We start from the raw sequence: 12,977 nt of genomic DNA, 5'->3' as shown, positions 1-12,977 counted from the left end.
AGCTGTTGCAAAAACTACAACTCTCAGCATGCCCGGACAGCCTCAGGCTGTCCAGGCATGCTGAGAGTTGTAGTTTTGCGACAGATGGAAGCACACTGGTTGGGGAACAGCCGGAGGCACACTGGTTGGGAAACCCTGATCTAGTGATACACCCCTACTTTTTCCATATTGTGGATTCTCCAGTGGAAAATATTTCGAACAGAGAATCAGAGCGTGAACTAGACTGTTCAGAAGTTGCTATACCCATAGACCGCAATGTATTCCATGCAGATTCCACAAAAAAAAAAATAAGCAAAAAGGTATCCTTTCGGCAGCGCAATTCCAGTGGCGGAAGCCGCCGAAATTCCTAAGCATGGACTGTGCAGCAAAATCCCATTGCCAGTAATGGGATTCTGCTGCACCTCAATTTACAAGCACAATTCAACTTAGAAATTTTAGTATAAACCCTGCCTTAGCCCCATAACCTGGTACAAGGTTTAATGGGGTACTCCGGTGGCAAACCATTTTCTTTTTTTAATCAACTGGTGCCAGAAAGTTATACAGATTTGTGAATTACTTCTATTTAAAAAACAAAAAAAAAAAAAAAAACGTATTCCTTCCAGTACTTAACAGCTGCTGTATACTCTAGAGGAAGTTATTTTCTTTTTGAATGTCCTTTCTGTCTGACCACAGTGCTCTCTGCTGACACCGCTATTCATTTTAGGAACTGTCCAGAGTAGGATAGGTTTGCTATGGGGATTTGCTCCTGCTCTGGACAGTTCCTGAATTTGACAGAGGTGTCAGCAGAGAGCACTGTGGTCAGACAGAAAAGAAATTCAAAAAGAAAATAACTTCCTCTAGAGTATACAGCAGCTGTTAAGTACTGGAAGGGTTTAGATTTTTAAATAGAAATAATTTACTAATCTGTTTAACTTTCTGGCACCAGTTGATTTAAAAATAAATACATAAAATAAAATGATTAATAATAATAATTAATATTTCCACCGGACGTACCCCTTTAAACTCAAGATGACAAGGCATTGCCAATTACCACCATCTCTGATCACTATACAACACACTTCCAGATCCTGAAAATCCATAAAGAACCCTGGGTGCCTCAAAAGGATTTACACTGAAGTCACGAAAGCAACTGAAGCGTGACCAATGGGTACTATTACAGCATTTTTTATTCAATATATTAAATATATATTAATCAGAAAAACACATACTGTAAATCCAGTAGGATACACAAATATAAATGTTTCTATTCAAAAATTACACATATTTACACACAGCCCAGAACACTGTGAAAACCATAGTGACCATAACAATGGGTAGCTTTGCATTTTTTTTTAATACTATATACAGTACACTCTTCATTTATGTACAAGACTTTACAAACTGGCTGTGACTGAAATAGGCTGCGACCGAAATAGGGTCCATCCCTGTTTCAAGACAAGATTGGATAAGAGAACGGGGGAGGTGGCGCTTGCCTCCCCCAAAATAAATGTCTGTTGCGTAGGACCGGTCCAGTCCCGAGTGCTGTAGGAAAGGCAGTACAGGAGCCTGATGAACTCTGCAAGTATTTAAAAAAATACTTTAAACAGTGAACCAAAAAGTTGAACAAAAATAAAAAGTTTTTTTTTAAGCCGAAGGCACATCTGGATATTATAGAATAATAAAAATGAAGTCTTCGCATAAGACCCAGAAAATCCCAAAGACAAAAAAAGGGGTATAAACTGGGTTAGGCACCTTATATCAAAGAAAAGGTTCCACAAGTTTGTAAAAAGGATTCGTTGCTGTCCACACATGGGTTTCCTTTTCTCCGTACGTGTAAGAACAAAAAAAAAAAAAGTGCAGTGCTGGTTTAGAAGGGCAGCGTGTCCATGAAGATCTTCTCCACAATAGGAGGAGGTGGTACTAGATCCTCCAGCTTCAGGTAAAAGATACGCTGGAGGCCCTGCGTACACAAGGTGCGGAGCTCGGGAAGTTTGCCCAGCAGCTTGGACAGACAGTTGGATCGGTTCTGCTCGCTCAGGTTTGATGACACATGCTCTTTAAGGCAATTGATAATCCTGCTTTGTAGCTCTTCTACTTTCTTGGGTTCTTTCAGGCCATGTCGGTCTGCAATACAAAGACTAGAATTTAGTATGGCAATAAGCAATACCTTGTGTTTGCATGGGTGAGTACAATTCACATTTTTGCCTTTATTTTTTGAGTGCAAAGCAGCGGTCTCAAACTGTGGCCCTCTAGATGTTGCAAAACATCAACTCCCAGCATGCCCGGACAGCCAACGGCTGTCCGGGCATGCTGGGAGTTGAAGCTTTGCAACATCTGAACAGCCACAGTTTGAGACCACTGGTGCAAAAGTGTACAGTATATATCACCAAGCATCTACTTTGCTTTATCCCATCACAATAGGCAGAGTCCATAGAGAAGAGGGGACCTCCATAAAAAGCATGGGACCAATTCAACACCCTACAATGTAGGGTATGTTTTGGAAAGGAAAGTCCTTAAAGGGGTACTCCGGCACTTAGACATCTTATCCCCTATCTAAAGGATAGGGGATAAGATGCCTGATCGCGGGGGTCCCACTGCTGGGGACCCCCGTGATCTTGCAGGCCGCACCCAGTTAAAATCTGTCCCTGGAGCGTGTTCGTAGCGATCACAAGGCCAGAGCGTTGTGATGTCACGGCTCCGCCCCTCAATGCAAGCCTATGGGAGGGGGCGTGACGGCCGTCACGCCCCCTCCCATAGACTTGCATTGAGGGGCGTGATGTCACACGGGGGCCGAGTCGTGACGTCACGCTCTTTCGCTCGAATGGTTGGGATCCAAAGCCTCCAGCGTTGCCGGAAGCCGTTGAGGTGAGTGCTGCAACTGAGATCCCGGGGGTCCCCAGCAGCGGGACCCCTGCAATCTGACATCTTATCCCCTATCCTTTGGATAGGGGATAAGATGTATAGGGGCAGAGTACCCCTTTAAAAAGTTCTTTCCATACAGTAGAGAAGGGAACGAGACCATCTAGAGTCCCCATATCTCTTCAATGGCCTCAAAAGCACACCCTTGTATCATCAAACTCTATGGAGGGAGATTTATCAAAACCTGTGCAAAGGAAAAGTTGTCCACTTGCCCATAGCAACCAATCGGCTTTCTTTCATTTTTAGGAAGGCCTGTGAAAAGTGAAAGAAGCGATCTGATTGGTTGCTATGGGCAACTAGACAACTTTTCCTTTGCACAGGTTTTGATAAATCTCCCCAATAGGGAGATCTATCAAAACCTGTCCAGAGGAAAAATTGCCAAGTTGCCCATAGCAACCAATCAGATCACTTCTTTCACTTTTCACAGGCCTTCCTAAAAATGAAAGACGAAAGACGATTGGTTGCCATGGGCAACTGGGAAACTTTTCCTCTGCACAGGTTTTGATCAATCTCCCCCTATGAGCCAACTTATGTACAAAAATAGGGATAATGATAAAGTGAATGACATCAGGAGAAGCGGCACTCTCAATATATATAAAACCACTGAAGCAATGGCGACCTAAACACAGAACTAGACCTTGTGTGAGTGGGTCAACATTGTTACCCACTTTGTTCTGTCTCTAGTTTGCCATTTATGGTAGGTTATGTTATATGTATTTTGGGTATTCCATAGGTAATGAGGAAAAATTAGTTCCACAAATGTAATATTTTGTGTAAAATTATATTATCCATTTGAATAGAGTTATACAATCATAAATTGTAGTTCCAACGTCAAAGCCCATTGGCTGCAAGTATATGTTTTGGGCTCACCTGTGATGATAACAAGGGCAGAAAGACAAGAGAATGATGGGACATCAATGTTCATGCGTTGGAGGCTGTGCGAAAAGTCAATGATAGAGTCGATCCATTCGCCAAACCCTCGGACACATTGCAAGCGATGAAGAACCACTCCGTTGCAGAAGATCAGTTTCCCCTCGTCGGGCTTAGAGCTGATTGTAGAAAATAAAGTCAGGTTTAGACAGGGAAGACTAGATTTCTTCCATTTAGTTTTATATTACATCAACAAAATCGTTCTTGTGAGAAACAAAAAAAACAACATGCTATAATAATTATTAATAAAATGTTATGAGATAAAGTATACCAAATAAACATGAATATTCTAGTCTACCTATTGTTTCTATTCAGAAGAATATCATATTTTGGGGATTTTTCTTTAACATACAAGTCAGTAGCTACAAACTACCCCCATAAATCTATAAAGGTCTTTAAATAATCTGACCTCTATTTCTACTGAATATATGCCTTTACTTTGTCCCGTGTTTGCTTTGGCTTAATGTTCCTTCCCGTAAGACATGGAGCTGTACTTTAATGCATTTATTACTGCATGTGCTGCCCAATGTTCAGAACAGGATTAACGCCCAAAGGAAACTAGGTTCCCTAGCGTGTAACAGCTGTTTTACCTGTAAGCAAGACGAAGGATGAAGAGTTCCAGGAAAGAAGACTCCAGTAGAAGATCCTGGTCTTCTTTGGGAAGCTCTACAAAGCCCTGGATTTTTTCTGCCCATTTGCGGATCACTTCCAAAGAACCAGAGAGAAGGTCGTAGAACTGCTGTACATCTACAGGATTCTCCTTCTTCAGCAGAACAGGGACATTCTCTTGGTACTAATATGAACAAAGGCAAAATTGGTCATCGAACTCTAGGTCATGTATTACATGCATTTTTTAAATTTTTTTTAAGGCCTTATAAATGACTTACCTGTGAGTAATCCAGATTGGTAGAATTGGGGATAGTGTCGATGTGCGCCCTCACCAGTGAGTTGATGAGACTAACTGGAGAGGAGTCTGATGCTGGCCTTGGTTTTGAAGGAAGGCGACCCCTCCTGCCCTTTAAACTGTCTGTACGTACAACTAAAATGAGAAAGATAATCCTGTTAGTACAGCAGGAAAATATACAACTAGTAGTTTTCTACTTCTATAGTATAGACAGTTACAATCTCTTCTCTCATTGACCTGCAGTCAATGATAGAAGACATCAATGGATATTGTATCTAAAAACCGATTCTCCATTAAAGATACAATCATTTTTCATATAAAATCTCAAACCCCCCCCCCCCCCCACAAGTATTGCTAAAACATTCATATTGATCAAAATAAGACATGTGTCACAAAGGTGGTTTAGAGACACATTTTTAATTCTGTGCTACACATGTCCCAGTCTGACTGCAGATCTGATGACCCAAACCAAGAGGCGTTAGTTGGGTCATTAGAGCGGTGCTCAGGTTGGGGCTTGCAGCGGTAATACAGATGCAAAAAACTGCATCCTTAATACACTCTTGTGAAGTCGGCCTTAAGATGACAGGCATTCTCTCATTACATGCCAATAATTAAAATGGGAATATATTAGGAACATTCTAGTAGATATATTGAGCACATACCTTCTTTTACCATTCCCACTGCTAAGCATTTTTGAAACCGACAGAACTGGCAGCGATTCCTGCGCCTTTTGTCCACGGGACAGTCCTTGTTAGCCAAGCAGATGTACTTGGCATTTTTCTGTACAGTCCTCTGTGGGGAGAAAAGGGAACAATTGTCAGGGGAAGCAAGATGCCAGAGCAACACAAAGCCCCGTCTGTTCCTATTTATTTTTGTAACATTTCTCTAGTGTCGGACTGTTCCTAATATCAAGTTGACATTTGGCTCCAAGCTAAAGGGAGTGATTCACCTATCGTAATTAGCCGAGAATCTCCTCTAAAGCACCTGATTTGCCTACAACACGGATGGACCTCGACCAAGAAATGCAAAAACAAATTATTTGGGGGGAGGGGGGCAGCTGAAACCGTAGACCCTTTGCTCATGCTAGAAATATTGAGATTGATTACCGCAAATGGAAGGGACACCAGCCAAAGACAAGCCCTTCACCAAGTTCAGAGATCACTTGGAAACTAGTAACAAGAGTTTCATTACAAATGGACAGAACACAGTTGCCAATTGCCTTATGTCTCTCCTACTGTAACATCACTTTGGAAAGTCTGTTTATCTACTGAGTGACAATCTTGGGCACCAGATATAATGCCTCTTTAGACTCTTACATACTTTCTAAATTATTTACAGTACTATTAGGCAATTAGTACCTACATCAATAAAAAAAAAAAAATTACAAACCTTTGCTTTGATACCTTTTTAGGACTAACTGAATTATTTTATATGGTGCAAGCTCTCCAGACTACCAGGATCTCTGGTTTGTAGACACCCAGCTGAAGAGCTTGCAATTGGTTATCGTCTTTTTAGTTAGCAATTAAAAAGTGTCACACACTGAGAATTTTCTGCTTTTTATATATATATATATATATATATATATATATATATATATATATATATATATATATATATATATATATATATATATTAGTTTCTTTATACTGGTTAACATTGTACAAAAATATTCCTTAAGATTTTTTTTTTTTTTACACAGAAATATGGTTTGCTTAAACTTCTCCATGTAGAGCTAGTATTTCTCTCCAAATACAGTGGTAAACTCTCAGGAAAATTAAAGTGGTTATCAAGGAAAAAACATATATATATATACACATATATATATATATATATATATATATATATATATCTCAACTGGCTCCAGAAAGTTAAACAGATTTGTAAATTACTTCTATTAAAAAATCTTAATCCTTTCAGTACTTATGAGCTGCTGAAGTCAAGCTGTTATTTTCGGTCTAAGTGCTCTCTGATGACACGTGTCTCGGGAACTGCCCAGTTTAGAAGCAAATCCCCATAGCAAACCTCTTCTACTCTGTGCAGTTCCCAAGACAAGCAGAGATGTCAGCAGAGAGCACTGTTGCCAGACAGAAAACAACAAGTCCACTTCAGCAGCTGATAAATTATTGAAAGGATTAAGATTTTTTAATATAAGTAATTTACAAATCTTTTTAACTTTCGGGAGTCAGTTGATATAAACAAAAAAGTTTTTTCCTGGAATACCACTTTAAGACTCTCCATGTAAACATGTAATGGTAACATTAAGTAGGCTTCTAAAAGACTGCTTTCAGTATGCAACAGTGCATCATTCCTATCAAACTCCCCATGGGTATCAGAGAACACTGGAGTAGACACAGACTCCACAAATGATTGTGCATGGTTACTGTAGGCTAAATTATTCTGGATCTCTCTTCTAGAGGGTTAAGGTTGCAGTTTATTTCGCACCGTTACAACACCTGCTGCCTAATGGAAACTTCTACTCCCCTAGCTGCAGTATAATTGGTGTTGGGTTCCTCCTTTTATCCCGTTTGCCTGGCCCAATGTTTTTCGGTTGACGTTAGAAAAAGGCAGCAGAGATGATCAACTGCTGTAAATTCAGGCCAAGAAACTGTACACGGGGAGGACAGCTGCTTTTTAACACCACAGGACAGTTTTGGGACGAGCCCCTTTTTCTTTATCATTGGGAATGCGTATCAGCTGAAGGGCAAAGACAGGGTGGCACAGGACCAAATGTATGTGCCAAGACCACCTGCCAAGTCTGCAGGGCAGCGAGAAGACCAAGAGGTGAGGCAACGAAGGTCTAATCTAGTTTTATGACAACCAAAAACTGCAGTGTATTTAGCGCTTACCTTAAAAAAACCTTTGCATCCTTCACAGGTTCGTACGCCATAATGTTGACATGAAGCATTATCTCCGCAGACAGCACAGCGCCCCTCATTGGAGCTGGGGCTCCTTGCTTTTGAAGGAGATAACGGACTGTCCAATATAACCGAGCTATCCAGTACCACAGGTCCCTGACCAATAGGGATAGTGGGAAATCCGGCAGAAGAGCTCTGTGCTAGTGCAAACACGTCAGGATCCACAACCTGCTGTTCAAGTCTATGTGGACCTTGGGTCATCTTTAATGAATTAGGAGCCATGTTTGGACTGTGAGATGGTGTGCCAAAGGAGAAAAATGAAGACTGTGGAATGTTTTTTTGTTGATCAGTCCATGGCCTCATACTGTCATAATTTTGAGTTGGAGAGTAGGCTCCATAAGAGCTCTCCCACGTAGGAACTTGAGGATTCTGGAAACCTGGTGTAGACGGAGATGGGATGGAACAAGGGCTTCCATAATAATCGGAACCACTCGATGACATGGTTTCGTCCACCTGATTTGTGAAGGAACCTGGGTAACAGCCGAACACCTGAAACTCCTCCACCTTCAGCGATGACTGGGGTGTTGTAGAAGGTATCTGGTAGAGAAAAGCATCAAATTCTCCAGTGTAACCATCCATGAAGGTGCTGAAACTTGGCAATGAAGTGGAAGCTGCAATTTCACTGTTAACAAGGTCCATGGTGAACTTACTGAACTCGGAGTTTAAGAAGTCTGGAACATAGGTGTCACTGGGGCCTGCACAATTAGACAGACTTCCATACTGCGCTTGAATACAGGGCATTTCTGAACAAAAGAACAAGAAAAAGGAGACTTAATACATTGTAATAAAAGTATTGATAAAATAAGGTGAATTTCCAATACAACAACAATATATTCGAGGGACAAAAGTTGCACCAAAGCTGGAGTGAAAGTTTCCACCAAGTCTAAAACTTTCCAACAGCCCCAAATACTGTAAAGCAGCAATTGGCTTTCGATTGCACTTGACCCTATGACAAAAATAACCCAAAAATCAGCTCCAAAGGAAAATAAAAGCACAGTGGTCAGCATCAGATCTAAAAGAGACACAAAGAGGGAGCACATGGTAATGGTCCGTCATTACGAAACAGGTGATTTACCACACATATGCTGCAAATTTTTTCTACACGGATCCTTTGACACCGCTAAACATCAGTTTGTTTTTTGTTATGTTTTTTTTTTTTTTTTTTTACCTGTCAACACTACAAGTCATTGAGTTTAAGCCTGCAAGGTTCTGTGTGTCAGTCAATGACGGCTGTCTGACATGTACGTCCATTGCCTGCAGCGACTAGCTAAACAAAAGCCTTGCAGGGAGAAATAAGACGTAATGTTTCCGCCCTAAGAAACTTGCTACGCCAAAAATGCAGCGCGGTGTCTCAATGCCGCGAAGAAAAAAAAAAAAGAAAAAAATAACCCGGACAGGAAACTTTCACAGAAGAGTAAAGAAAAGCAACATATTTCAAATTAGAAAATAAAATCGGACTCGTGTAGAAATATAAAAAAAAAATAAAAAAATAAATAAAAAAAGGAATGGGATCAACCGCTGTTTTACTAAACGGCACCTAAAATCCTCATGAATTTAAAATGGAGAAAAAAAAAATGGCAAACTATTAGATCATAGCCTAGCCGGCAGTATTCTCACTATATTTATAGACCGTGCAGGGATCTGCCAGGATGACTGGACTTATCGAAAGGCATCTCAGCTGCTGCAGGGATCCTTGGGAAGAAGAGCTGTTAATGAGCTTTCTGCTTCTTTACATCATACTCAACTAACGGATGGAACGTCATCAAAGCAGCGCCGACAGCTGGATTTACACCTCAAGAGGCTCTGCAGCAGTTGCACTAGCAAAAGCACTGAGGGAGGGGATTATAGCCAGTCTGTGGTGGCGCAATTAAAACAAAAGACCATATAGCAGTGGTGTCCTAACTGTGGCTCTCCAGATGTTGCAAAACTACAACTCCCAGCATGCCCGGACAGCCTTCGGCTGTCCGGGCATGCTGGGAGTTGTAGTTTTGCAACATCTGGAGGACCACAGTTTGGACACCACTGTCATATAGCCTTGAGCTACTGGGAGTTGTAGTTTTGCAACAGCTGGAGAACGACAGGTAGGACAACACTAGCTCTAAACAGTCTTCTGAATAATACGGCGCACATCTGTAACCATCCTAAAAATCACTAATACTCAAAAGCTGCTACAATTGTCCACAAGTGTGGGTATATCACATAGAAACCGCTACATTCTTTTCTTTGAACACCATTGTGACCCGACACAATAAAACTGATTTAGGAGGCTTATAGGTTAGACTTTTCCCTGGAGGAAATGCAACCGGGAGCGTGAGATAGGAGGCTGCATAGAGCCAAGAAAGCACTTTGCACAAGAAAACAAAGGCAGAGCAAAAAAAAGAGATGAGCGCCCGATAGGGCAGACCTCCATATAATGCAGAGTGACTCTCCAGCTGTTGCAAAACTACTACTCCCAGCATGCATGGACAGTCTTCGGCTGAGTATTTAAATCAGCCATTGCAGCATAGTGCACACAAAATAATGTATATGCCGTGTTCCTGGGGAGTGTAAAGTGACTAGTGCAGCATACCCCAACCTGTGGCTCTCAAGCTACAATATCCAGCATGCCCTGACATCTTCATTACCAATGATTCCCAAACTGTTGTAAACACTACAACTCCCAGCATGTTCTAAAAAGGACAGGCTAGACCTGACACGGTACAGTAGTGATCCCCAACCTTTTGCTCCTACTGTTGCAGGACTACAACTCCCAAGATGCCAAGACAACTGCCTTACCAATGATCGGTTAGACCTGAGACTGTACAGCAGTGGTCCCCAACCTGTGGCTCTCCAGCTATTGCAAAATTACAAATCCCAGCATACCTGACAGCTTCCAGCCGTCCGGACATGATAAGCGTTCTGGAGATCACAGACACAAAAGAATCCTACTCTTTTTACATACAGGACTAAAACAAAAAATGCAAAAGCTCTAATAAAGCCATGTGAAGAATAGAGCCCTACAGGTATCCAGAAATAAAATACATAATATCAAGTAATAAGAGCAAATCTGCTAAACAAACCTCAGGCTGCACACAAGGCACAAAAGCTTCATTTCTCCAGTATGGGATTTGCCTTGGATACAGGAATAAGCACCAGATCCTTAGCTATACCAGTAAAGCAGGGTTCCCCCCCCCCCCAAAACCAGTTGTTGGAGAACTACAACTCCCAGCATGCCCAGACAGCTGTAGTTCTGCAACAGCTAGAGGCACAAAACAATGCAGTAATGCCTCCCCTTAGGTTATTGGGGGTGACTGATCCCTGCAAGAAGACGGGTGCAGGAACCATGGTGCACCTGTTGCTACATACAGTTCAGCACTGCCTGCTGTCACCATGTAGAACACGATGGCTGTCAATGAACAGGTGAGAAGTGACAATGCATGTGAAGCCCCGTGCTGTACAGACAAGCTGTGGCTCCTATGGCTGCACACAGAACATTAGTGAGGACATACCAGACGTGTCAGCTGGAGGTCTCCGGTGCGGGCTGTCCGCAGGGTGCGCTGCCCAGCCTGAGTATAAGTGTGTCTCCCCGGACCCTGCACTGCTCACTGAGCTCCAGTCTGGCATCTACATTCTATTAAAGCCTCTGTGACGCATGGGGGCGTGGCCCTACGCAGGGGGGCGGATGACGCACATGGGTGATTCTGTCCCGCTCTCCATAGAAGGCGAGAGGGGGCGTGGCCTTTCCGGCACGTCGCTGGAATGTATCTGTTGACGCACGCCGTTTCCTATGACGCAGGGCGCATTGTTTGATCTATTAATAGCACGGCGCTCTATTAATAGCCGGGCGGCTGGAGGGACGCAGCCCTGAAATAGCAGCCTGGGGTGGGGGAGACCCCGTACGGACGTCATCACCCGGCCGATATAGCACGGGGCACAGGCTTCCCTGGGATTCTCGGTATAATTACGGCTGTACGGATTCCATAGGAGGAGACGGAGCTGTCATGTGATGTCAGGTGCTCGGGGTGACATCACTACAGCCGGGACGTGTGACCCAGGACCTGGCCAGATATTACTACTACACACGGGTGTGATCTCCCTGCCGGGGACAACCAGGAGGAGGCTGACGTCACTGCACGATGTAGAGAGCTGGAAGCACCACGCACTAGATCAGGGCATGCTGGGAGTTGTAGTTTTGCAACAGCTGGAGGCTCCCTGGTTGGGAAACGCCACTAGATACACACAATAAAGGGTATGCCATTTCCCTCAACCTGTACACAACCACAACTCCCAGCATGCCCTGACAGCTGTATTATTAAACACCTAGACCAGAGACTATAATCCAGTGTTGCCTAACCCTGTGGCTCCCTGAATTATGTAGAACTACAACTCCCAGCATGCCCCAGCAACTTAGGTTTTAAATGATTGGCTACACCTGGAGCTGTAGAGTAATGGTCCGTATCCCGAAGTCATCCAACTGTTGCAGAACTATAACACCCAGCATTCCTTGACAGCTACATTACATAGACCTGAGGCTGTAGTCATGTTCCCCAACCTGTGGCTCTCACTGTTGTAAAACTACAACTCCCAGCATGCCCTAACAGCTATGTCATAAATGATTGGCTACACCTGAAGTACATCCTGAAGTCCTCTAACGGTTGCAGAACTACAACTCCCAGCATTCCTTGACAGCTCCATTACATATGATTATCTAAACCAGAGGCTGTTGTCCATTATTCCCCAACCTGTTACAAAACTACAACTCCCAGCATGTCCGGATAGCTGTGTTATGAATGATCGGCTGGAGCTGTACAGCAATGATCCTCATTCTGTAGTTATAAAACCTGCAGCACTACAAGTCCCAGCATTACTTGACAGCTGCATTACAAATGATTGCCTAGACCTGAGGCTGTAGTCCAGTGTGTGTTTCTGAACCTGTGGCTTTTCAGCGGATGTGAAACTACAACTCCCAGCATGCGCTGACCGCTACATTACATATGACCAGCTATACCTGAAGATGTAGTCCAATGTTCCCCAACCTGTGGCTATCCAGCTTTCACATACAACAATACCCAGCATTCCCTAAAAACAGTTGAGGCTGTAAAGCAAGGTTCCCCAACCTGTGGCTCTCCAGCTGTTGCAGAACTATAACTCCCAACATGTACTTAAGGTATAACTGATCATATGAAATGTAGCTTAAAGATTTAGTCCAGTGTTCCCCAACCTGTGGCTATCCAGCTGTAAGGGAACGTCCACACATACAGCATCTGCTGCATATTTTATGCAGATCGTTTTGCCGTGGAACAAAATCAGCTGCAGAAAATATGCAGCAGATCCTGTACATAGGAACGTAC

At 42.9% G+C, this 12,977-nt stretch overlaps 1 protein-coding gene and 1 long non-coding RNA gene across 4 annotated transcripts in view; one reads left to right on the top strand and one right to left on the bottom strand.

Annotated features, from left to right (window-relative positions):
- Positions 1–1,148: 1,148 nt before the first annotated feature.
- Positions 1,149–12,977, bottom strand: part of NR4A1 (nuclear receptor subfamily 4 group A member 1) — a 64,319-nt gene continuing 52,490 nt past the window's right edge. For 2 of the 3 annotated variants that reach the window (XM_056562121.1, XM_056562122.1), the window contains 6 exons: positions 7,579–8,390; positions 5,395–5,524; positions 4,716–4,867; positions 4,419–4,621; positions 3,769–3,947; positions 1,149–2,103 (listed from right to left, as the gene is read on the bottom strand). In XM_056562121.1, the coding sequence (XP_056418096.1) occupies positions 1,847–2,103; positions 3,769–3,947; positions 4,419–4,621; positions 4,716–4,867; positions 5,395–5,524; positions 7,579–8,388 (1,731 nt within the window). In that variant the 5' untranslated portion in view covers positions 8,389–8,390 and the 3' untranslated portion in view covers positions 1,149–1,846. Of the gene's footprint in view, positions 2,104–3,768; positions 3,948–4,418; positions 4,622–4,715; positions 4,868–5,394; positions 5,525–7,578; positions 8,391–11,135; positions 11,282–12,977 lie in introns of those variants that run through there. The other variant, XM_056562120.1, reaches the window with a different exon arrangement.
- The window catches only part of LOC130358627 (uncharacterized), a 64,699-nt gene continuing 63,022 nt past the window's right edge, over positions 11,301–12,977 (top strand). Inside the window, exon 1 of the long non-coding RNA XR_008889589.1 lies at positions 11,301–11,764. This is a non-coding gene — a long non-coding RNA (uncharacterized LOC130358627). The remainder of the gene's footprint in view (positions 11,765–12,977) is intronic.

Source organism: Hyla sarda, chromosome 2 (assembly GCF_029499605.1).
Source record: "Hyla sarda isolate aHylSar1 chromosome 2, aHylSar1.hap1, whole genome shotgun sequence".
In the NCBI taxonomy this organism is placed as follows: Eukaryota; Metazoa; Chordata; class Amphibia; order Anura; family Hylidae; genus Hyla; species Hyla sarda.
This window is presented reverse-complemented; position numbering and strand designations above follow the sequence as displayed.